General features: G+C 39.7%; 2 protein-coding genes across 4 annotated transcripts in view; one reads left to right on the forward strand and one right to left on the reverse strand.

Moving 5' to 3' along the window:
* FILIP1L (filamin A interacting protein 1 like) overlaps nucleotides 1–10,038 on the reverse strand; it is a 187,638-nt gene extending 177,600 nt beyond the window's left edge. Inside the window, exon 1 of the mRNA XM_064644276.1 lies at nucleotides 9,902–10,038. The gene's annotated coding sequence lies outside the window, so the exon portion shown is untranslated. The remainder of the gene's footprint in view (nucleotides 1–9,901) is intronic.
* The window catches only part of CMSS1 (cms1 ribosomal small subunit homolog), a 222,489-nt gene that overhangs the window by 179,369 nt on the left and 19,066 nt on the right, over nucleotides 1–24,054 (forward strand). Inside the window, exons 1-2 of one of the 3 annotated variants that reach the window (XM_064644287.1) lie at nucleotides 8,556–8,698; nucleotides 21,964–22,064. In XM_064644287.1, coding sequence (XP_064500357.1) covers nucleotides 8,641–8,698; nucleotides 21,964–22,064 — 159 coding nt within the window. In that variant the 5' untranslated portion in view covers nucleotides 8,556–8,640. Of the gene's footprint in view, nucleotides 1–8,555; nucleotides 8,699–10,217; nucleotides 10,391–21,963; nucleotides 22,065–24,054 lie in introns of those variants that run through there. The other 2 variants (XM_064644289.1, XM_064644288.1) reach the window with 2 other exon arrangements.

The following is a 24,054-nucleotide window of genomic DNA, read 5'->3' on the forward strand; positions in this document are numbered from 1 at the left end:
TGCCCATGCTTGCAGTTTTGAAGCAGCTTTTAGGGTCAGCCCCAGGTAAAGTGCACCACGTTATTTACCTTTCCACATCCTTGGATGCAATTAAAAGATAAGGCATGAGCAAAGAATGGAAAATTAGGAGGGGAATTCTAGGTCACTGGAGGCTGCAGCGTGTGAGTGCTGGTACTTTCACACCACTCCTGGTGCGGGGTTCCCGCTCCTGGTGCTTAACGTGAGGCAGGGAGAGCAGTAGCAGCTGTTCCTTTCCTTCTGGTTTGAACACTGTATAAGTTGCTGTGTACCCAGTGGGTGTTACAGGCTCTTTGAAACCTGAACTAAATACTTGCTTGGTCACCCAGTGTGTGTGGGGAAAAAAAAAAGAATTAAAAATGATTGAGGCTTGCAAATCTGTGCAGAGACTGCCTCTCCAAAAAGTCAGGTTTTGTGCCCTGCTCTGTGGTAATAATTTGATGTTTTTTCCTTTTTGAGGTTTTCAGTCCAAACTCTCCAAGCACTGGTTTCACAAACAATTACTGCTTGGTACGAATGATCAGTTTGCAGCCTGGAATAATTTTACATGCTCCAGAGAATGCTATTGCCTATACACAATTCTGTGATTATTTACTGTAAAAATTATTTCTATAATAGTTGTGGTAAAGACAATTGTAAAATAGAATATCTGTGGTATTGTTAGGTTAGCAGAAGCTAACAGAAAATAGTGCTTGCTGAACTAGATGCCTTACTAGAGATGTGAGCATAGGTCTGTATGTTTCCTATTGCCAAAGGAAATCCATTTTCATTCTCTTAAATCATGTTTTCTTTGTTACTTCTACACAGAAGTGAGATACGCTACACAGAACAGTTTCATCCTGGAAAACTAATCTAACTCATATTTTGTTTTAATTTGGCTGGGTTTTGGCAGCTTTATGGATACACTGGGGTAAGGGATCATGTGAATTTACTTATCTTTCTTGCCCACAGTCTTTTCAGTGCCTGTCTTCTCAAAAGGTTTAGGTACCAACAGTGGACAGCTGGCAGAGTTGGGCTACATTTGACCCAGTGGTGTAGCAATGAGCTGGTACACCTTAGTAGGGGTAGGTGCTGCTGGGTCCAAGGGTGTTTCTACAACTGTATGACAATGCCTCTAAGAGGGACCAAGGAACCTTGACTGTCCAGACACTGAACAGGTGGTGCATCAGCTCACACTGTTGAGAAGGGGAGAGGGTTGGGTTTTGTGGAGAACAGCATTTTGTGAAAAAAGCATTTTCAATATAACAATAAGGAGAAGTGTACTGGTTCAGAACTAGAGCTCCACATCTGCTGTTTTCATCCTCTTCCCTGCCAGCACTGATGCTAACTTTAGTGGTGTACATTGCCCTTTTTTGGGGTTTAGCCCTTTCAGCTTCAGCACTGTCTTCAGGGGTTTTTTCCTGGTCTTTTTTTTTCCTGGTTTTTTCACACTATCTGGATCTTTTTCTGGCTTTTACATCCCTCTTGGGGGAAGATTTGGTACCTACTACTGCTGCTGGACAGGGACAGTGTACAACCACCTCTGCAGGTCACATTTATCTGATTTTGGGGACTGCAGCATCTCATTAGAAACAGGAAGAGTCCTGGGCAGTTTAACAGTTTCACTTCCAAACAGTAGCAAAACACTGGTGAATTCATGATGCGGAGAAAAATGCTTAGGAAGAAAAATGCTTAGGAAAATTTATGTGCTTTGTGAATTTAAAGATATAAATTATATCATCTCTGCTGGATCCTATGGTATGTTAGCTCAAAACTTCCTTATTTTGGGATCTGATTCTTCATTTGCCACATTTCTATGCATGTTTTGTCAGACCTTAAGCATGACTCACTAAAGCCTGGATTATACAGAAAATGTAGACACTGCACCATATGTCGAAACATGAATGTCCCATTTTTCTCATGTCATTGACAATGTATATGTTTATCCTATGTTGGATGATATATTATTATGCTAGTTCACTACTGAGCTTTTTAACCAAATGCTACTGTGGCTTGTCTTTATTACAGTAGAGACCTATTTTAAATTAAAATGCTTTATCGATATGAAAAAGACTTCTTTCGTAATTAGGAAATCCTCTGAGCTTTTAATTAATACAATTATTGAAGAGGTATTTGGTTTCTGAGGCTATATTTGGCATTCCACAGGCACGTGATTTTAGTGATATATGGTTGAAATGTCAGTTGAAAGCCTCTATAGTAGAAATAGAAAAGAAATTAGATTACCTCTGAGACTTAAAAGAATTGTTGAAGAATTCATTAGAGCAATGTTAAAATATGCTCTGAAACAAGTCATGTTAGTCTACAGATTGATATGGGATATCTGGGGATTCAGAGTGCTGTACTACTCTGATTAATTAAAATGTAGTCAGCTGAAACCTCCACTATAATCAAAATTGTTCCCCAGGGTTTTACCTTAATTACAGTCCTGGTGTAGCCTTCTAGTCCTGACCATTACTGAGCTAAGTAATTAGTTCAGTTTTTTTAAAAAATAAGCAAAAGGATAAAATTACCATGACAGTACTTAGGTTTGTTTTGGGGGGTTTTTTATTGCTGTGCTGGGCTCTGTTTAATATCACAAATTGTATACAGCCGTTCTTTCTGCTCCTAAAGACAAACAGTGAGAGACAAAGTATCTCTGGTTTGAGTGTTATACTGTTTTCCATATTGTAAGACTTGGAGTATTTTACGATTACTGTTTTCTGTAACTTTGGCTAAGATGCCAATCTCTCCTCTGCAGATGTGCTGCCTATCTCATCCCTGTTGTGCTGTGGGTAGTGTTCTCCTACAGCGGGGTTTCCTTATCAGCAGTTCTGCAGTAAATCAGGGAGGAGGAGATCACTTTTCCCAACAGGGTCTCGAATGAAGAATTCACATCATGTGAATTCATACAGGATACCAGAGGACATCTGCCTTACGAGGCTGTCTCCAGAGTTCAGACTTCAGGAACTCGATAAAGGACTGCTTCTGTCTCTCCCATGCTGTATATATTCTGACCCTGGCTTTACGTAGTCTGTCATCAGTTTGTCCTTGAGCTGGATGCGGTAGTGAAATTCTTTGGATAAGGCTAATCCTTATCATTCGCTTGTGTCATGTCAAGGCACTCTCCCAGAAGCTGCTGAATAGCAAGGACATGACAAAGAAGCCTTTGATTGTGACTGTCAATACTGGGACCTGGAGAATTGTAACTCAGAATTAAAAGGGACCCTACTGAGTTGTAACTCTCTGGCAGAGCAAGCCCCAGGTTTGGTCTTCATCTTAATGGTCTGAATGCAACTGGTTTGGATTCTCAAAAATAATTTTAAAAACGCTGATGCTTTTTCAAGGTTTTAAGAAAGGAATTTCATGTCCTTTCTTGTCAGAATATAATAAACAACTATTATATTCTACTATAGCGGTTTCTTCCAGAATCCCATAGCACTTTACATATGTTATTTAGGCTCCAAAACACCCCATTAAGGGATATCTCTACTTTTTTTTTTTTATTGCAGTAAGACGAACTGAGATGCAGGAAGTGCTAGTAATTTGCTAAAGGCTAAGCAGTCCCTATCAGATGTAGAAATGTGTACTCCCAAGCTCTTTAGTATAACAAAGCATATATGTGCACCTGACTTCCACCTAAATAAATCATCTAGGGTTCCCTCCTCTGACCACGTGCAGTGGGCATGCACACAAAGGAAACACAGCATATCAGCTCATATATAGTACATCATCAACCATGGTAAAGTATAATATTAACTGCTTAGTACATATCATAGCTTTGCACTTTTATTAATAAAAATGTCTTTAATATTAGCAGCTCTGTTTAAGTGACGTGTCACAGAAAAGGGCAGTAGGGAGGAGTGCCTTCTCTAGTGATCCCTCCATACCCTGCATTGTTTGATGAAGCCTAGCCTTCTTCCTTTTGTTTCAGTGGCAAAGGAGCAAATCTGATGGGAAACCTGCCTTGCACATTTATGATAGGGCAGTCTAAAATGGAGGAATATCTGTGCTCTGAAAGAGGTTTGTGAGATCCTTTGCCTACGTAAGGAGCCAATCTCTGGGAAGACTCAATAAACCTATAATTAGACTACATGTTGTCCACCTCAGACAGCTGGAGGTCAGATGAAAGCTGGCGCGAGGGAACAAAGACTCTGGTTTTCCCCCTTCAAGAGTCTCAAGTTGCAAAAGAGTTGAGAGGTCATACAATTTCAACCTCTTGGTGTCTACTTGTCTGTATCGAGAAACTCCATCACAGCCTGAGTGATCTCACCCCCTGTGTGGGTCAGTGCTGCTCGGTGGGGGTACCTTCAGTGGGGAATGTGCAGCCCTTTGGCTTGGTTGTGTGAGATAAACCACAGAGCAACAGTATGTGCTCAAACACGTGAGTCCTGATGCCTCATCTCAACCCTTTGCTTTTCTCTTGTACTGAGAAGATGATGTAAAATCCCTATTCCTCAGTATACTTTGCACGTGCTTTTTAAATAGTCTCTTTAGGGAGAGCATCTCAAACATTTGACATTCATTTGGAGATTCTTTTACTTTCTTTTTATCCTTCACTCTTATATTCATCTGTAATATTATTAGTGGTTAAGAAAATTGCATGAGTACTGTGCTAAATACAACTGCATTGAAAATGGTGATTTTTTTTTTTAATGTTACTTGCATGCTAGAGATTGGACACCTGCTCAAGTGAATGCCTGCAGATCAGATTAGTATACTAAAAAGCTGATTATGAGTGAAAAGTGGAAAAGTTCACCTCCAAGGGTTTCTTTTAACAGGACTGTGATTCATTTTGTGTGAAATTGTAATTTACAGTATTGCAGCTGTGCATATGTTCTTTCACTCTCTGATGTCTGAGACAGAAGAATTCAGTGCTGTTGGATTACTTCTTGTGGCATTTTTGCATCAGTAGTGGTCACTATGAATTTGCTGCAATTGAAAGAATTTGGGCTAATGTAATGTAAGATATGAAATGTGTGTTAGTTTTGTATAATCCCAGTTTTAACTGTTTTTCCTACATGACTTAAAGCCGCATTGTATAGGTGGGAGTTTCATTGCAAATAGTTTCAAAGTTAACTCTGTTCATCCTCATTTGAAATGTACGGATACAGTCTAGCCTTGCATATAATCCCTTTCCTTGGCAGATGTCACAGAGCAGCAGAAAGCCACACATACACCCTTTGTAGAGAAACTGCTTCATCAAAGCACAGCCATTGCTGTGCTGGTTCTTTCCCAGGCTCCCAGCTCCTGCTGAGCTCTCCTGAGGGAGCAGAGGTCCCTCTGAGCATGCTGTGTATCTCCATTACTGCTGTAAGAAACATGTCCCCACTGGAGCACTCTGTTTTCAGCTTATTTCTGGAGCTATCACTGAGCCTGGAGCTGGGACTAGCTCTGTGAAAATGAGAGGAACAATCCATGCAGGTGGCCAGCTGTACATCCTCCATTTTTAAATACTTTCGAAGGAATATTTTCAAGTATAGGTAACGACCACTGCACTGGGTATATACATGCTGTTTCATTGCCCTGCACACTGTTTTATAATATTCCAGGTAAACTGCTTTCAGTTGTTTAATTTTATTCACATCAGCATTTTTAGGCAAAGCCATCATAGTTGCTCTCTGTTTCGTCTAGTGGGAGTCTGTATAAAATGAGTGCATTTTTCAAAGGGGATGCTTCATTTTAGCATAAAATAGTATGTTTTGGTGTTAAGGGATAATGAATAGATCTCTCCATGCTGCAACTTTGTAATTTGTCTGTACACAGCTGCATACATATGTATGTGCATTGTATGACTGCAGGTGAGAGACACAGATGTGACCAGGGAAAGCAGCTGCATCTGCTGTCCTCAGTTATGCTGGTGGTCAGTGTCAGATGTCAGATGGGGCTGCTCCTTCTGCCTTCCCTTCTCCTGCTCTGAGAAGACCCCAGGTTCCTGTTTCTGTGCAGGGGCTGTGCCCCACTCACCTCGTCTCAAATGAATGGGTTGTGTACCAATCCTGCACAGGATTGGTACACAAAAAGCAGGACTGAGACCCATAGAATTGTACTGAATGGGACCACAAAGATATCTGGGTGAGAAGGAGGGCACAGAATGTAGCCAACAGTGGTTTACCTGCAGTTTTCATGAGTCTGGAGCTGGCAGTTTCAACTGCAAAGCAGTGTGGTACTGCAGGCCAATAGAGTACCAGGCCAGTAGGTGTTCTGGTAGATTCCTTATCCTGAACCTTATTATGCTTAGGTGAGCATGAAACTTCATTGTGCTTTGAGTAGACAAGAGTCAATCCGCTACTGTCAAAACTAATATTTTGTAATGCAGAATCTGAAAACCAGCATTGGAGATGTTTCTGTTAGTCCCAACAGTGTATCCTGCTGAAAGAAAATGCTGGCAATGAGACTATTCCTCACCTCAGAGCAGACTGTTTTCTGCAACAAGATATCACTACCACTGGTGCACAGGCAGCATCCTATGGAAAAATTACATTGTTGGGTTTTTTCCTTCCTATATTTGAGAGATGAATTTGTGAAAGCAGGTCAGACAAAGCTTGGGGCTGTGTGGCTGGTTGTGAATATGGACTTTGATTTTCTTCCCTGTCCTTGTTACCAGTAAGTCTCAGAGGAAACCACTGCTTAGCAGAATGACTGTAATTATTTCATTAACTGTTTGCTTAACTGTAGCTTTGTGCTTTTTCTGCATCTATAAGTATCTATACAGCATGTATTGTCATATCATCCTACATTCTTCCTGGAAAGTATATTCAGAAGTCATGGCAATAGTCGCTAAGGGCTTGGAAAGAAAATTTCAGTTCAACAGTTGTAGCAGCCCTTTTTCATACTGAATACCGTGTTCCCCTCTCATGCAGGTATACACACAGAACTGTACCCAAGTACTCACAGACTGACACTCTAGGTGCCACCTTTACCCTTCTCACGCTCTTCCAATCCCTTTCTGGGTGTCCCTGCCTGGATGTTGGCTGTAGCACCAGATGGTGGTGAGTGGAGTGAGTCTTGAGTCCTGCTAGTTGACACCAGAGCCACGTACCAACAATGCTGTAGCATCTGACAGGGCCTCTTGCTAAACATACTTGTTCAGTATGAGCTGAGATATGCTTTGACTCCCCTCAAAATCCCAGCTTGTTTCTGTCAGTTCAGTTTGGCAGGGAGGGAGGAAAATCCCAGCATTGTTTGTTGTTTGGTTGCACCAGAAGAAAGCTCCAAGCCAGAACATAAATACAGTGAGTAGTAGTAGGGATCTGACTGCTCATGGGACTTATCCCCATGGCGCTGTTTGGATTTAGCCATCTGGCTGTGGCCCTGCTTACACCTGTCAGCTGAGGGGGACTGTGCCAAAGCAAGGAGTTTGTGAATGTCCCCTTGGAGCTTTGCCTGGCCAGCTGGCAGCACACATCATCAGCCAAGCCTTCTCTTCCTCCTCCTCCACAGCCTTGGACATGTCATTCAATATATATGGCCATGCCCTCTGCCACAACTGAGGAAAGGGGGTTTCAGCCCCATCAACCCCCCTAATAGAAAAGAAGGGTGTCAGTCTTTTTTACACTAGATAAAAAAACCATAATTTCTTCCTCTATATTTTATTTTATTTTTTTCCCTTCCATGGTGATTTCTGCTACGATCTCCATTGGATATCACACCTTAGCAAGATGAAGCTAGCTCATGGCACTGGAATTTTATAACGGAGAGGAGAGAATAGGAAGAGGAGGATCCTACCAAGTAGGATCAGCCCCAACCAGAAAGAGGTTAGAAGCAGATTGAAGTTTGTTTACATTAGAGTATGATGAGGCCTTTTAACACAGATGTGCTTCTTTCTAGCTTCTTCTAGCAACGCCATGCTCGTATCTGTCATCGAAGAGATACTGTCATTTTCCAATGCTGTCATTCTCTCATCTCCATGTCAACAAACCTCCTACCAGTTTGGGTGATGGACACATTTTAGGCTCAGATCCTCTGGGGAAGGTGTGATGACCCTCCCTTCAAAACAAGCCAGTCCCTGTCTGCCACTGTGATGCAGCAGTGCTCCTGTCCATCTGCCAGGGGGTCTTTGTGAATGCTGTGTTAATAAGCTCAGTCACATTCGTACTGCCTTTTTTTAAAGCCAACTCTACACCCCTGATGTCTTTAGCATTGATAGGGGAATAATATTTTCCCACATACAAATGGAGAATAGATACCACAAAGTGTCACAAAAAGTAGATTGATTCATTAAGCAATAACTTTAGGCAAAACCTGAACATTTAAAAATGTATAAAGATGTATTTTTCCTCTTTTCAGTGTGTAACAACTGTTTATAAAAGATTGTTGCCAATCTTAAACTGCACTAGTGCTTTTATACTCTGAAGCCTTTTGCTTGCTGATGAATTTGATGAATGCATTTACAGTACTTCAGTAACCCTTCTGTAACAACCTCATCTTCAAGTTCTTGCAATACGAACCTTCTGGATGAATCTGAATTATCACATGCCACACAGCCCAAGTTGGCTCAATAGCATGCTGCCGTAATTATCATTTGTTAAAGAGTCTAAGGACTGCTAGGAAGATATTATGTGTGAAATGCGTGGTGTTTATGACATCCTTCAAACAAACTTAAGACTCCAAGCATAAATTACTAAGCAAAATCAGAAGCAAAGGATGATGAGATGGTCTTATACAGAGTTGGAGATAACCAAAATAGAAGTTCCTTTAGCAGGTAAGACTTTTGCCAATTTGTAATCTTTTGCTTTTACAACCTGTTGCATGGCATTGTTTAACCAATAGCTACATTAAGTAAAGATAACCTGAAATAATTACAGGAATTCATCCAGTTGTCATGGCTTAGCTGAACTCCCTGTGACTTGGTGACCTCCCTTGCCCTTTGCTTTCTTTTAATCCAGAATCCATCTGCCTTTCTTTAGTTGCTTCTGCTAAGACTTTTATGTAGTGATTCTGTTGTGAAGAACTTTTTTGTGCTGTCACATTAGTGTTTGGACTTTTGGGTCAAGTGGACCTTTCTACCCAATTTTTTCAGGTTACTGTTCCTGTGTGTTTGCTATGGTCATGTTGCATTAGAAAGTCTGTGTGTGTGTGTGCCAGTGCTAAATCCATGGCTCCAGACTGTCTTTACATGATAATAGTCTCATGTTGGAGTCCACACCACAGTATCATGATGTCCATGTGACCTGAAGTGTGTTAGGATCTCCTTACAGACAGGTATGCCATGATGTACTCTGTCCAGGTCTTTTCTCCCTTATGAATCACAGCAGTTTAAAATGGTGCTGAGGAAAACTGTTGAGCTATATGTATTTTTAAAAGGAGAAGCAGTGCTGAACCAATGTATAGCATTCAGTGGAAAGGAGACCAGTATGATCTGTAACACTGCCTGTACTCCGGAGCTGAGCAACTTTCTTTAGAACTATAAAGGGATTTGAGCAGGTGTTTATTTATTAATTATAATTTTTTACTTATATCTGTGCTCTTTGCAGCAAGCCCTGTATTGCAGACCTGATGCCCTGCTTGCTCGTGTTGTACAAAATAACATGGATAAAACATCACTCAGCACATCTAAATGCATGCCTGTATATGTAATCATTGTGCATATAGTCACACATTTGATTTTCTCTTATTTTTGGAATGATACAGTCTATTGGCATGGCTGTGTGCTTTTTACATTAATTTAAACAGGTAAAATCAGATAATGTATATTCTATTGCACATGCTGATATCCTTTTATTTTACCATTTTCCTATAGACAAAGATAATGAAAATTGATATTTTGAAATGAAGAATTTAATTATCCAAAAATACCCTTAATGCTGACATGCAGAACTGGTCTAGCAGAAAAAGCATATCTAATCCAAGTCATCATCAATTGCTCTATAATTACAATGACAGTACAAAAATGAAGCAACCTTACCTTAGCTCAGGAGAGTCTTTTTGCTCTATCCCAGGCAGTTTCCTCTCCTTATTCAACTGAAAAGGGAAAATCCACTTAAATAAAGGAAAATAAATACTAGAAGAGTTAGGGATTTAAGAAGTTCTCATCTGAACTGCTGATCCACTTGTTTTTAGCAAATTGCAAAAAACCTCAACCCAGCAGTAGCTCAGAGGGACTTTCCTCTCCTCATGTGTTCTGTGGGCTGAGAATCTGCAAGAATAAACCTGAGACGGTGCTGCAAGAGAGAGACAGCGGGGGGGACCTTGGCACGGAGTTGGACCAAACTCTAAATATAGCCCAACCCACTTTCTGTGCAATTCTCTTCATACTCTGAAGGCAGATGACCTTGTTGGAAAACTGACCTCCGAGTATGTCCCTTTTCTTAGTAGAGAGGATCTGAGGGAACGGGACTGCAGCATAGAAGGACAGAAAAGCAATCGACCATCTGCATGCAGCAAATGAATGTAGGTATGAGCTCTTGTTTTCATGATAGTTAGAACTGATTGACTCATAATGTGCTTTATTTCTTCATTTAGGCAACTGAGCCGCATGTCAGTTCACAAAAGGCCTGTACAGATGATAGATTGCATTGTAATTTGTTAGTTTTAAATAGAGAGCACTGACATAGATGACAAGCCTGATGCCTTTCTTCCTCTCAAAAACCTTAATGTATCAGTGTACAGTATTTCTCTAAAAGCTTCTAACAATTATCCTTTCTTTCACTTGCTCTTATAATAAACAAGACTTTCTGTAAAAGTGAGTTAAATCCACAAATGGATATTCTAGCACTGTATAAATGTGAGATGCTAGGATAGCCTGAAAGGGCATCTGCAGTATCAGAGACCAAACTGCACAGCAATGTGTAGTATATGCAGAGGAGGAAGCAAAGAATAAGAGGCACAGAAGCATAACCCTTGTGCCTTAGATGGGGAACTGGTTTTCAATAGATGCTTTATAATCCAGGGAATTTGCCACTCTAACTCTATGTAGCAACATGTCAGGGTATTTTGTTCTTAACCTGAAGGAGAGTTTAACTTGATATGAGTTAACCTGATACTCTGTCAAACGGGGACCTGATACTGCTATGTCATATGAAGGCTTCTAAATAAAAAAAGCTGCAGAAATTGGAGCAGCTCAGAATGTCAACTCTCATGTTCTGTGTGAAGATGGGTAAGAGAGTTGGGATGAAAGATTATTTGCAGTATTGTTCTTCAGTGGGATATATTTTTTGGTGGTAACATATATCTGAGTGCATGCTACATTGTATGCATGCATACAATTTTCAATATTCTGAGAAAACCTGACTGAGAGAACATCAGGACTGTGATAACTGCATACTGTAGATGCAAAATGTCTGCAAAATATCCATGAGCCAAAAAGGCGGGAATGGTACCAGTAGTCAGTAAAGTAGCAATGTGTATCTGTGAACAATAATTTGTGCTGTTAAGTTTTTGTGAAGTGTGCTGTGTATCTTTTTTAATTGCAGCCTACTATTTTTGGCAAGTTCCACTGTGTAATTTTATCGTGATCTATAGACTTGAAGTCCACAGGATCAGCCAGCTCTCTGTGTTACCCTCACAGCAAGAACTACAGCTGTGAGCCACAGCTGCTTCCCAATATACAGAATAGTAAAAAATATGAATCCCTGGCAGTATTAAGGGAGACATCACATCTGGGCTACATTCCTGGCTAAAACTTGCTCACAGTCAGACCTAGGCTAGAGCCCACCCATTAAGTGATTTTATGGATTTATCCAAGTTCCTCTTTCCTCCCAGTTTACCTCTTTCTTCCCCATTAACAAGAATAAATGTTTTTAGAAGTGAAAATTATAACAAATGAAGGATGCTAGTGTTTGATTTTGAAGGGAGAACTTGAAAAATTAATGAGTCCACCTCCAGATAGATGTATATTGAGTAATATATTAGCACTGGGTAAGTAGTGAAATTCTAAATGTATGGGTCACCAACATTATTACATACTGATAGCATTGTGCTGTCTGTGCTCCAGGGTGGTGCTCTCATGAGATCCAGACCAACCCTACCAATTCCAGCTGCACAGTGCCACTGCTGCTTCTGCCCTCCCTCTAAGGCTAGGATATTGAAATCACCACAGATCCCTTCGTTCAGACCATGAAAGAGATGAGGATTAGGGAGGAAATATATACTTCTTCCCAGCATGAGTGGTATACTTTTCACTCTCTTTTTCACCAGCTTTTCACCCACTGCAGCAAACAACTGGAGCAACTTCCGTACATGATAGATCTGTAGTTCTTAGAAAAAGAAGGAATCACAGTGCTTGCTGGGTCATAAAGCACAGGAATAGTCATACTTTGTCAGGAACTGTGACATGCACTTCTGCCATGTGAGTATTGTGGAAAGGGGGTGATTTCTTGCTCCTACAAGTAATACGCTGGTTGGCTTTGGGCAAGGAGTGTTGATCTTTGGAGAGGCTTGTCTAGAACGATGCTGTTTGTGTGTACAGGGCTGTAAATGGTGCTTGACCAACGCCAGTGATGCAAACATCCTGAAAGAAGGGGGAAAGACACTTAGAGTGGTTGTATGTGTTTGTTAAGATGGATGAAAAAGTGTTTTGTTTGACGGCTGTATACACTCAAGTTTTTTTTAGGGTGACTTTTGCATAATTTTCCTGTCCACACCACGAAAAAGGAAATGTAGTAAAGAGTCAGGCCCTAGTTTGTGCCTAGCTTTTCCTGGGCTCTTAACTTGTGTTTTCCTTATGATGGTGGATGGTCTTTCTGCTTCTTCATAGTCAGTTTTTCTCTTTACCTGCCCAGCTTTCTTTGGTAGCATTTTCTCTGGAGTAATTTGGGTCTGGCTTTTGCAGAGCCCAGTCTGTTTGCTCCCTCAGATGGCTCTGTTGGGGTTGAGACTTTTTCAAGCCAGACTTGTGGGATTCTCCCTCAATACAATCATACATTCTGTAACTAGTATTTGTCAACTGTTTTTTCTCTTGATTAACCCCAAATTCCTAGACACTTGTAGTTGTTTAAAGATCCCACAGAGCATTTACAAGGTGAGATTGCGAACCATAACGTCTCTGCCAGTTTCCAATATGCTCAGCCATATCCTGGCTTGCCCTATTCCTCTTTTTCGGAGTTGGATAGTGCTCTGTTATGAGCATAAACTGTTGCACTGTATTGCTGGCATCCTTTTGAGTGGTTTCTGAACTGACTATATGGTATGTAATGCCTGGCATTTATCAAGAAGAGAAACTGTTTTTGCAAGCTTAACATTTATAATGTTCATCCGGTAGATTTGTAAACACCCAAAGCCCCATGCTGCTTACAAACAAACTGAACAGTCTTCCACTTCTCCATCTCTTTAGAAATATGCTTTTAAACTTAATTTGGAGATATAAGGAGGTCGTTGGAAGTTTCAGCATAAAGGATAGTTTTTGAGAGAACAAAAGAAAAAGAGTAGACTGAAGCGATTTGTGGATGTCATCTCAGCCTTCACTCATGATAACATTGGCAAAGGGTATTAGAGCAAACAACAGAACTGATTTGCACCCTGTGCTGAAGTATTTTTGTGTCTTCAGTCTCTAGTTGCTCGTTTGGCAAGCCCATAATGAAGAAATTAAATTGGATGCCGAACAGTAAAAGGGCCTGTCATATTCCTAACATGTCAGATCTTTGTGTTTGCCTACTATGGGTTTTAAAACTACAGTGACTAAATGGATGTTGAGTTCTCACTGCTTACCTTGGTGATGCTGGTATTCGTTGTGTGAGGCAGCGACAGGATGTCAAATTCAATCCTTCCCTTGCAGGTGAAAAAGTTATTTTTATTAAAAGTGGCCTGCTACTTTTACCTCTGATCAGTCATGTTTTGTGATTTTTCTACCATGTTTCTGTCTTACAGGCAAAATGGAAAAGTCAAATTATGAACAGGGCTAGGTTCTTGCTATACCAAAAGCTGGACCTAACCTCGATCATATAAAGTTTATTCTTTTGTGCTTACATGTGTGCAACAGAGAATTTCCTCTGATCTTATTTTCTCATATGCTCTTTGTTTTGTCTTTTAGTTCACTGCCAGTCAGCAAGTCATGTCAAAAATTAGTTTGGAAGTACCTATTTTGAATATTAAAGGGAAAATGTAAAAAAAAAAGGGGTAGTTGTTATGAGTGTATTGTGGGAGATCCTTTGCATCGCAGATAGTTAAGTCTGTGAGATAAAAAAATTTTATCATATCAGAGCATAGTGAAAATTAAGTTGATATTATTCCATTAAGGCCAGTTCTTTTTTACTTGAGTGGGCAGTGATTTTAATTTAAATTGTCCTTCAGTGTAAGGAAGAAGAACCTAAACTGATTATCCTGTCACCAGATTTATCAGGCAAAAAGAATAGTTTGTAGTAGATGTGCCTTTTGAACTGCCCTAGGAAGAAGTTTGCATTTTTAGAAGAATATTGTGTTTGCCTTTGTAGTACAAGCTATTGTAAATACTTAGAAATTATTACAGGGAATTTCTATAGACTATTAACAGGAGATTCTGGCTTGGCACAGGCTTAGGCTGGGTGGAGTGTGAAGAAGCTTGTACCATCTGAATGTTACCTAATGGGACAAAGTTGAAGCACTTTTGATTCTTTGATAGAACTGTATGTGTTTCTGCTCAGTTACTTATTGTGTGTCCTTCAGATGTGCCTCACAAGTGCACTTTAAAATACCTTTTTTCACATACCTTGTCAGGGTAAAGTCTGCAGTTCAAGGCATCCTCACAGATATGAAAACTTACTCTTGTGCTGGAATGGGTCTGTTTTGCAGAAGGAGTCCTTTGTTCTTAGAGGTAGAAAGGCAAAACAGTGCCGAGGCCGTAGGGGACTGTGGATGATTTGGGATGATGGAGAGTGGCACCACTTGTAATTACCGTGGAGATTATCTCAGCCCGGACAGAGAGACAACTCTGTTCTCTGTTGCAGTAGGCTGATAAAGTTGAAAAAGGAAAGGTAACTAACTGATAATAACCTGCAACAGAGCTTTATGCCCAGCTTCTTGCTTCCTAGTAGCAGTAACAGATACCAGTTCATTCACAGCATTCCCTCTTTTAGTTCCAAATGGTCAAAATACCCACATATTTTCAGACACTATGAATGAAGGCACTTAATTTGATTCATTACACTGGTTTGCAAGCTAAAATGCAAAACTTGCATCAAAGATTTGCACTGAGCTGTAATATTATATCTTTTGATGCAACTAAATATTAATTTTTCATTTCTTGTATGTGTTCTTATACTGATTCCTAAGACTAAATCATGTTTTGCTATACTGTTTTAAATTATTTAGCTAATCCTTGTTCAAGGAGGTAAGATGTTTTGGTTGGTTTTTTCTTTTCTGTAATATGTCATCTGGATGTCTCAGTTATGCCACTGCACGTGATGCATGCCTGTGATGGGGAGAATTATTTATTTTTCTGGGGGTACCAGGGGACCCTTTCTAATTTAGTCAGAGCAATTTGAAAAATGAAAAGGGTACTGACACTGTTGTAGCTATTTTTGATGCAATGGTTATGTGATGATCTTCCCCAAGGACAGACACTTTTGTGTCTGACATATTTATCTCATTTACTAGCAATTTGTAAAATACTGTCATGGTATATAGCCAGCAAGTGGTCTGAAGAACCATATTAATAATAAAATTTGCATTCTTAGCCATTCCATGTGGCTGGTCTGGAAATCTCAGAAGAGCTTCATAACTAACTATTGCTTGGCCGGTTGTCTTTGCACCATGGGCTCCAGGGTATCTGAGCTATTATTAGGCTTCTCAACCGGAAAATTCAAAGCTGTCCATTGCCTATGGGGAGGGAACTTGGAAAGGATTGTCCTGGTAGACATGAAAGAGATCCTCCTTTTGGGGTTAGCTGTGCTGGTGGCACACAACTGAGTAATTTAGGATTTGTCCAGGAGGCAGTTTGAGCTGCTGCTTACCTATTTCTGCTGTGAACCACCAGCTTCCATACCTCCTTCTCCCACTGCGGTGCAGAACCTTTCCCTTTTGTCAGGGGTTGAGTTTGGAGTACTTTAAAATATTTAAAATTTTAATCCTTTCTTCTTAGTTAACCAGCCCACCAGCTAGGCCTGTTTCATTTAAAAGACCTCATCTGTTGTTTGATCCTGGTGGCAGGACATGCCTGAGCTTCAGGTTATCCTGCCTTGAGGAGTGATGCCGTAGGGATATGTTAAAATACTGCCATCACCACCTTTAGCTTAGTTACTGTGATCAGCACAACTCTGCTGGCAATAGGAGGTCTCTCAGCTGAGCAAGGATGAACAGGGACTTGGGAGCCAATTTTGCTGACAGTTGTTACCTTTTACAGAACATTAATTGTCCTTGCACGGCGTGTACCTGGTGGGACGTGCAGGAGAGATGCCATGAGAAAAATTCTAAGTAGTGCATTGACGTTAAAATTGTTTAATCTGATTCACTGAAGATTTAGGCCAGTTTTTAATAGCAAAACTATGAGAATAATAAAAAAGTCTCAGACTTTAATTTTTTTATTTTCTCTGACCTCATCTCTGCCCCTCTCCTCCCTCCTCCCAAAGAAAAATGGCAATTAAGAAAAGACTCAACACATTTGGCCTTTTAATCAGCGTCAAATATATTTAAAGTGGAATTTAAAGTGGAGACCCCTGAGAAGTATTTTTCCCACACCTTGCTGAACACAGATCAGTCTGTTTAGTCAACCAATAAATAAAAATATTGCCTGCAAAGCAGCCTGAAATTAAGACATCAGAGCACACCCAAACTGAGTGAACTATGTCTGCTTACAGAGTAACAACAAGCACGTACTTTTCTGAAAGTATATATTTGAACCGGAAAGAATATCTGAAACTGGAAAGAGAGCATAAGAAATAAAAAACCTGTTTCCACAGTACTACGGGGCTTTTTGTTAAAAATCAGAAAACACAGGCTTTATTTAAAATCTGATTTCAGATATGAAGCAAATTTGGAACAGTCAGAGGAAGATGGAAATTGGGAGGGGGAAAAGCGGGGGCAGATCAATAATAAATTTTGTACAAACTCTGTTTTCATGTGATTCTAGTCTGGTACTGATATGTAGCCCTGATGGGAGCATAAGAGAGAAAGCAGGAATTTCTGTTCAGATCCAGAGATTCTTCTGACCCAGAGTGTGTCTCTGATTGTGGGCAATGCCAGATACATCAAATAAAAATTGAGGGATTCTCACTCATGGGCATGTAAAACAGGTTCACTCCAAATTTTGTCAGAGATTAATTTAATGGTAAGAAATGAACTTGTCCTGTGTCACTGGGGGCCTTGTGGATACCGAGCAGGTGCCTGATCTTGCTTTGCTTCCAGATTAAAAAAAAAAACAAACAAACCCCCACTTAGTGGAAACCGTTCCTTCATTTATCTTTGGGTATGTATGCAAAATAATATTTTTCTGTTCCAAGGTTTCTTTTTAATTATATTTTCATTGTTCCTACATTATAAGCAGTTCTAAGGACCTCACCTCCCCTTCTCTCTCAAAAAACTCCATTTGTTCTCTTCATATTCTCTTCCTGTAATGAGCTTCCCATCCCTGCCGTAATTTCTGTGAGCTGCCTTTACCTGTATTTCAGTCATAGGCTACTTGAAGCACAAGTTGCATTTTTCTAAGAATTTAAAGACTGTTTTCAGGTGAAACTTTTTATTTATTCTGGGGCCTTTGGAGGTGTCTTGCCTAGAAGAGCTTCATTTTTCAGTCACCCTTAGTTCTTACAGAAATTCATTTATGTTGTAGTCACTATGACTCCTTTGTTAATAACTCCAGAGTAGAAAAGTGGCATGTGAAGGTCAGAAGTCTCAGTAATGTTGAATCAGCCTAGCAAATGCAAATTTATATGTACTTGCTATCTTATATGAATAAAATTGGATTCACATCAAAGCACATGCCATTACATTCTATGTCATTAAGGTCTTGTCTGCCTTTAAAAATACTAGTCTAAATAACCAAGCAAATACGTATTCTTTGTGAATATATTAGTTAATAAAGGTGATTATTAATGGGAATCTGTTAAATTATCTAAATATCTGTGTGCTTTTTTATGTGAATGTGTATAAACATACAGATGTGTATGTATAATATAGGTATGTATATGTATATAATTAGTATACATATTGATGTACTTAGACATATATGCATATATTAATGCAAAGAAGTTAGAAACCATTGCACTCAATAATTTTAAACAGTGATCAATATCATAAATAAGGAAGTCTTATTCCTCTGTGTGTGTGTGTGTGTGTTAATTAGAAATGGCTTTTTCCATTTTCGCATGGTTCAAAATAAAATCAAATATAAACACTTAATGACTGGGAAGCCTGTCAATATGTGCCATGCCACTGATGTAATATCAAAGCAAAACACGTGAAGAGTTGTGGAATTCCCATTTATTTTTCTGTATCTAGAGCATTACGTGATGGCTCTGATGTCTTTGATGACCTTGTGGTTGTGCAAGGTCCGTCCACCGCAGGAAAGCAAATGCAGAGGATTGATGGACTGAACAACATCAGCCCTTCAAGCAGTGCACTCTGTCAGTGCCTGCCTGCCTGCTCATTTGCACCTCAAGCGAGATGAAAGGCAGTGTTGTACTAATCAATTTGCTTCTGCATTTGTGCCAGTTCATTCTTAAGGAAGGGTTTGTGCTTTCTCCTATTCTAGCAGAGAGGAGTCTCCTGGGAAGCTCGACATCTCAAAGCAGAGCAAACAGTGCTGGTCTGTTACAGACATGTTTGTGATCTGTGAGCTTCAGCATTTATTTGCATCAAGTTATGATTTGTTTTGTGAATAACCTCACTGACATCAAGGTAACTATTTGCAGAGAAGGGTACACTGTTTAATGTGAGCATGGTTGGCAGAATCTGGCCTGTGGTACTTTGATGCCCTCAACAAAATGCTCCTGTCGTCATGGGAGCTGACACGGTGTCACAAAAAATCACAGCTTGAATCTAGCTTCTCTCTCTTTCCTGGGACGTGGGTGGTTGTTTCTGGAACAGATAAAAAGTTCTCCTGTTGTTTGAAATAAAGATACTCAGGTACTGCAGAAAGATGCTCAAATTAGAACTGTTTTCACTGATTTTTTATATTAAGCCTTAGTCTATACCCTCTTCTCTCACTTCTTGCTGAAAGCAGAGGACGTTGCATCATGAAGTGCTGTCCAAAACTCAGATGGGCAGTGAACAGGTGGTACATTGTTTGTCAGGCTATTTCAGAGCATGGAAACCATTTATCCAGTTTTAGATTGCTATTGCTAGCAGTGTGTCTTTCAGTTGTGAGAAAGAGAGGAGGTTATTTAAAACCTCTTAGGCGACTCCTGTTTGCCTTTCAGAGCATGCCAAGTGGGATTTAAGAAGGAATGCTTGCAGATCACAGGCAGCTTCCCCTGAATCTATTTCATGGAATTCTCATTTATTTCCAATGTGAAACATTGGAAAGAGCTTGCACAGCAATTCAATTCAGTGAGACATTCACGGATATACTCTGGAATGGGTATTTGGAGTTTAAGCACAGTGAGCAAGAGGGATGAAGAGGTGATTTCAATTTCTTTTATGTACTTCATTTATATAATATCTCCACAGCCTGCTTTGATGTAGTGTGTCCAGGACTCCAGGAGCGTGGAGCTGGTGTGTGTTAAAGCTGGTCACCCCTCCAGTGTCTCTGGAGTCAGGGCAAATAAGGCAGAAGTCAGTGATGGGCCCTTAAACACAGAAGCTGCCCTACCAAAATATAGCACAATAAATTTGCCAGTGGAAGGGTGATACAGAGGTAAACAAGCTGATGGTAATGCCTAGTGGTAACACTGAGTTACCAAGATACCATTTAAACTTTCTGGAATAAGCTGAATGATGTGATTTTTCCATCTTCTTCTAATGAAGTATTACATCTGAGATTCCAAAGTGGCTGGAGAATATAAGTGGTCAGTGATTTTGGAGAGGAATAGGCCAGGGAAGGAGCTCTTGCTGTGTGTAGGAGCACTTGGACATTCTCAGGAGAACAGAAAGATATTTGACCTCACAAACCTTCAGCTTTCTCTCTTCCCCAGTTCACCTACTGCCACGTGTTGGCTGTACAGGGCTAGACATATATATCCACATGGGCTCAGGCACTTGTGTGGCCACAGTCCCTTTATTCAGCTGCCAATTCGGTGGCTGTGCCTGCAAAGAGGATGAAGCAAATAGGCAGCTGAGCTGCAATCTTCCCGTGATACACATTTCTGCATTTGCTCTAGATCTGGAAAGTGAGGACTTTTCTTGGTGAATTCCTGTTTAAGATTTCAGAATATGTCTTCATCCTATGTTGAGATGCAAACAAATGCTGTCATTTCTTCCATAGCATTTGGTCTTAATTAAGTTCATTAACATGTTTATCCAACCCCTTCACTTAGGAGTCTCTTAGTTGTATGGAACAGAAAAAAAATTCTCAGTTGCTGTTCTGTTTCTAAAGCCCTTGTGGTTTGCCAATAAGATTTTGCAAGTAAGATTTGCAAAGTAAGGTTTGCAAGTAAGATTTCACGACAAACAGCATCCAACCTGCTAAAACATTCAATGATTTTCTTTACTTGTTGTCTTTCGACTTTGCAACAGAATCATAGAATCATAGAATGTTAAGGGTTGGAAGGGACCTTAAAGATCATCTAGTCTAAATGCCCCCTAGTCTACAACACCTCCCACTAGAACAGGTTGCATGAGGCTTTTTCCGACTTGAACACTGCCAGGGTTGGGGCATCCACAATGAGCAATCTGTTCCAGTATCTCACCTCCCTCACAGTAAAGAATTTCTTCCTAATATCTAGCCCAAATTTGCCCTCTTTCAGTTTGTACCCATCTTGAAGCTGTAAATTTATGACTTTGGAATACAGGAGATTGCAATAATGACTAAGTACCTGTTGGGCAGAAATATTCCAGATACAGAAGTTGAATTAATTCAGTTTGATGGACGATAATGCTTCTGGCAATGATCAAGGAAGTAATTCAGTCCCCAGCAGAAATGTCTGTGTTTCACTACATCTCAAGCACTAGTATAACAGTATTAGAAGTAGCTGTTGCTGTGCATATATTTTTTCCCCAAAGTCTTTCTGTAGATAAAAGAGATGAAGCAGAGAATGAGTAAAGACTTCTGATTTTAAATAGCTTTCTTTCAAAACATAAGCCTATTTTAGTTTTGTGAATGTACTGCTTAAACTTTGGGAATGGTGCCTTTGTCTAATTATTAGTGAAGTAAGAGACACACAAAGTGTACTAGCAGGAAACGTGTGCACATTTTTTTATACAGTAGGACATTATAGCAATCTTGTGATTTTTCCTCTTTAATTGGTGTCAGTAAGGCATTTGGCAACTTAGGGTGGGGGTTTTGTGCATTTTTGTGTGTGCTTGGTTGGATTTTTATTTTTTTTTCCTTCACCTGCAAGACTTGTTTTGGTAGGAAGAGATGACTTATTTTAAAAGAAGTGCAATCAAACTTAGCAAGTGAAATGTATTTTTACAGTGATCCCGTGGATCATATTGCCATTAGTCTTCCATACCAGTGTTAATGCTTGTTTTGGGGTTTTAAAAGATAGGTCTGTAATTATATGTGGTGAATGCAGCACTACAGATCCAAGACTATGTTTTACTTGTTCTGAAATAGTGAGGAGAGATGTCATGTGAGTTAAGATGTAGTATATCAGAAACATTTTTTCATTGTTCACTGCTTGGCTTAATTCAGCGGAGATTTTGGAAAGGTCAGGTATTTCCACCTGTGATCCTGCAGCTGGCACCCACTGTGCAGCATTCCAGAAAGAAAAGAAATATGTTGCCTGCCAGATGTAATACTGTGAAGACGAGGAGAAGCTTGGGCCTTATCTTAGAATAAATTTCAAATACTAGTGTTCTGGAAAGGATAAAAGAATCACTACAGCTGTGCTTATTGCCAATCTTGAGATTGTATTATTGTGACAACCTTTCAGATGAGGATTTTTTCCGTTTTTTTGAATGCAAAGATTTATGGGTTTGAAAAACAGTAAAAAACCCTCTTCTTTTTTTCTTCATTAGATCCTTCAGATGATGAAGCTGTTGAGAAAGCAAGTGATAACAAGACAGCAACACATCAAGATTCAGATTCCAAACCTGCTGTGAAAAAGAAAAGAAAGCAGGTTTGTAAATTTAGTGATTGTTTAGAGCACAAAGATAATAATGCATAGAGAAACAGAAACCTCCTGTTGTTCAGTAAAGGGACAGTTCTCTTCACTCTTTATCTGACCTGTTCATGTAATAAGATTTTTTAAAATTATTTTGCCTTGTTTAGATGCGATCACGTTCAAGTACATTTCAATAATAACTTCACTCTTGTTTTGTGTGAGTTGAGGTTGCCAGGCAACAAAGTGTCTGTCTAGTGATAAAAGCCTGGATAGTGCTACCGAGTGTCCTACCCTATAATTTTTTCCTTTTCCCTGCACACACAAAGTCTAGAAAGCTATATTTATATATTGTACAACTTCTCTGCCCAAGCATGTCCCCTGTGCAAGATTCAAGTGAAGAAGAATTTGGGTCCTACACGGATTAATGTTTTCTTACCCTTGCACTGCTAAAAGCTTCATTTAATCACAGTGGGAACTGTGTTGTTCAGCATTACATGGAGTATGCCAAAGGAGAGGCAGCGTCTAGAAAAAAATCATCTAGAGGTCAGATGACTTTAAGAAGTTTCTTATTTGAAGGTAAATATGTTCTGCCTTCCTGACACCATATGGGAGAATCAACTGAGTGACTGTCAGAGAGCTAAAATTGCATTGGAAGCTATCTCTCCTTGAGGTTATAGATATTAATTTTGACCTCTAGGTCAGTAGTAAATTCACTACGTAATGCCTAGGCAATTGCCCAAGTGAAAACCTTTTACAGGGGTGTTCTTTTTTTGTAACAGAGAAGTGTAAACAACATGGTAGCAATTACAATGCTTTTGGGTGTCTTTCCAAGGAGACCAAAGGTGAAGTGATCCAAATATCTGAACTAGTTCAACGTTTTGATTAGGGAAGAGAACCAAGCCATACAGGAGAAAACTGTATTGACTTTGTACATGCTCTACCAGGGGATCAAATGCTGAGGACTTCAGCTTGGTGACAATTCTTATGGAGCCAGTTTCATCAACATTATTTTCACTTAAGCATTTAGAAGTAAGTTAAGACACTTTGTTTGGGGAAGTTGCTTGACTCTTTTTATAAGAACATTAGAAAGGAGTAGCCAACACAAGGTACTTGCCAAGGTGTCCTGAGACTGCTCAGCTGTAGCAGAACACCTGCCACAGCTCTTTCTGTCATATAAAGAATATCAGTCTGCATTTTGGAATCAGGTAATTTGATGTTTAGACACGGAACTACAAGAGGGAAATGCTTTATGGCAGCTCAAAGTCATGGATGTGTTACTGTCCTTTACAGCAAAACACTTGCAAAATCAGAGGTATTTATGAAAAGCTGGTAGTTTTGTAGTTCTGGTGCATATAACAAAACCCATTTTACTCATCCATGCCTTATTCACAGGCTGGAAGCTGTTCTACAGTGGACTTGGAACCTTAAAGCCAGTCACGAGACAACCAAATAGGATTATGAACATTTATGTTCCTAGTCTGCAGGCTGTCCTCAGGCTTACAATGAAATGAATAATTTGTCTCCACTCTGAATGACACATTGTTGTGTTTACTTTGTTTCAAGCTCCAAAAGTCGGAGTATAGGTCTGACTTAGAATGTAAACTTTCACACGCGTGCAAGAATGTTTTCACTCTACATTTGAATTTCCAGTACCTTTGGCAACATGTAAAGAAAAAAATATGTTAGAAACATAATACAGGAAATATTTTATGTTCTGTCTGGGATTAACAAACAAGGAATTTATGACATTTTAGTTCATAAATCAGTGGTCTCGGCACAAATTTCCTGTTTTCTGCATTTTAAGAATTTCCATGTAAAAATAGCATAAAAACACAGAGCACAAGGGAGCCATGTCAAAAAGCAGTTGGTTGTCTGCTCTGTGTCTTGCATAAGAAAAGTATGCAAATGACCTTTTCTTAAGGGTGGCATGCAGAGAACTATTTCGTGAGTAGGTAGGCAGTGAACATTTGGATAAGGGTCAGAAGTTCAGTCTAAATCAGATGCT

This window comes from Pseudopipra pipra, chromosome 2 (assembly GCF_036250125.1).
Source record: "Pseudopipra pipra isolate bDixPip1 chromosome 2, bDixPip1.hap1, whole genome shotgun sequence".
NCBI lineage: Eukaryota > Metazoa > Chordata > Aves > Passeriformes > Pipridae > Pseudopipra > Pseudopipra pipra.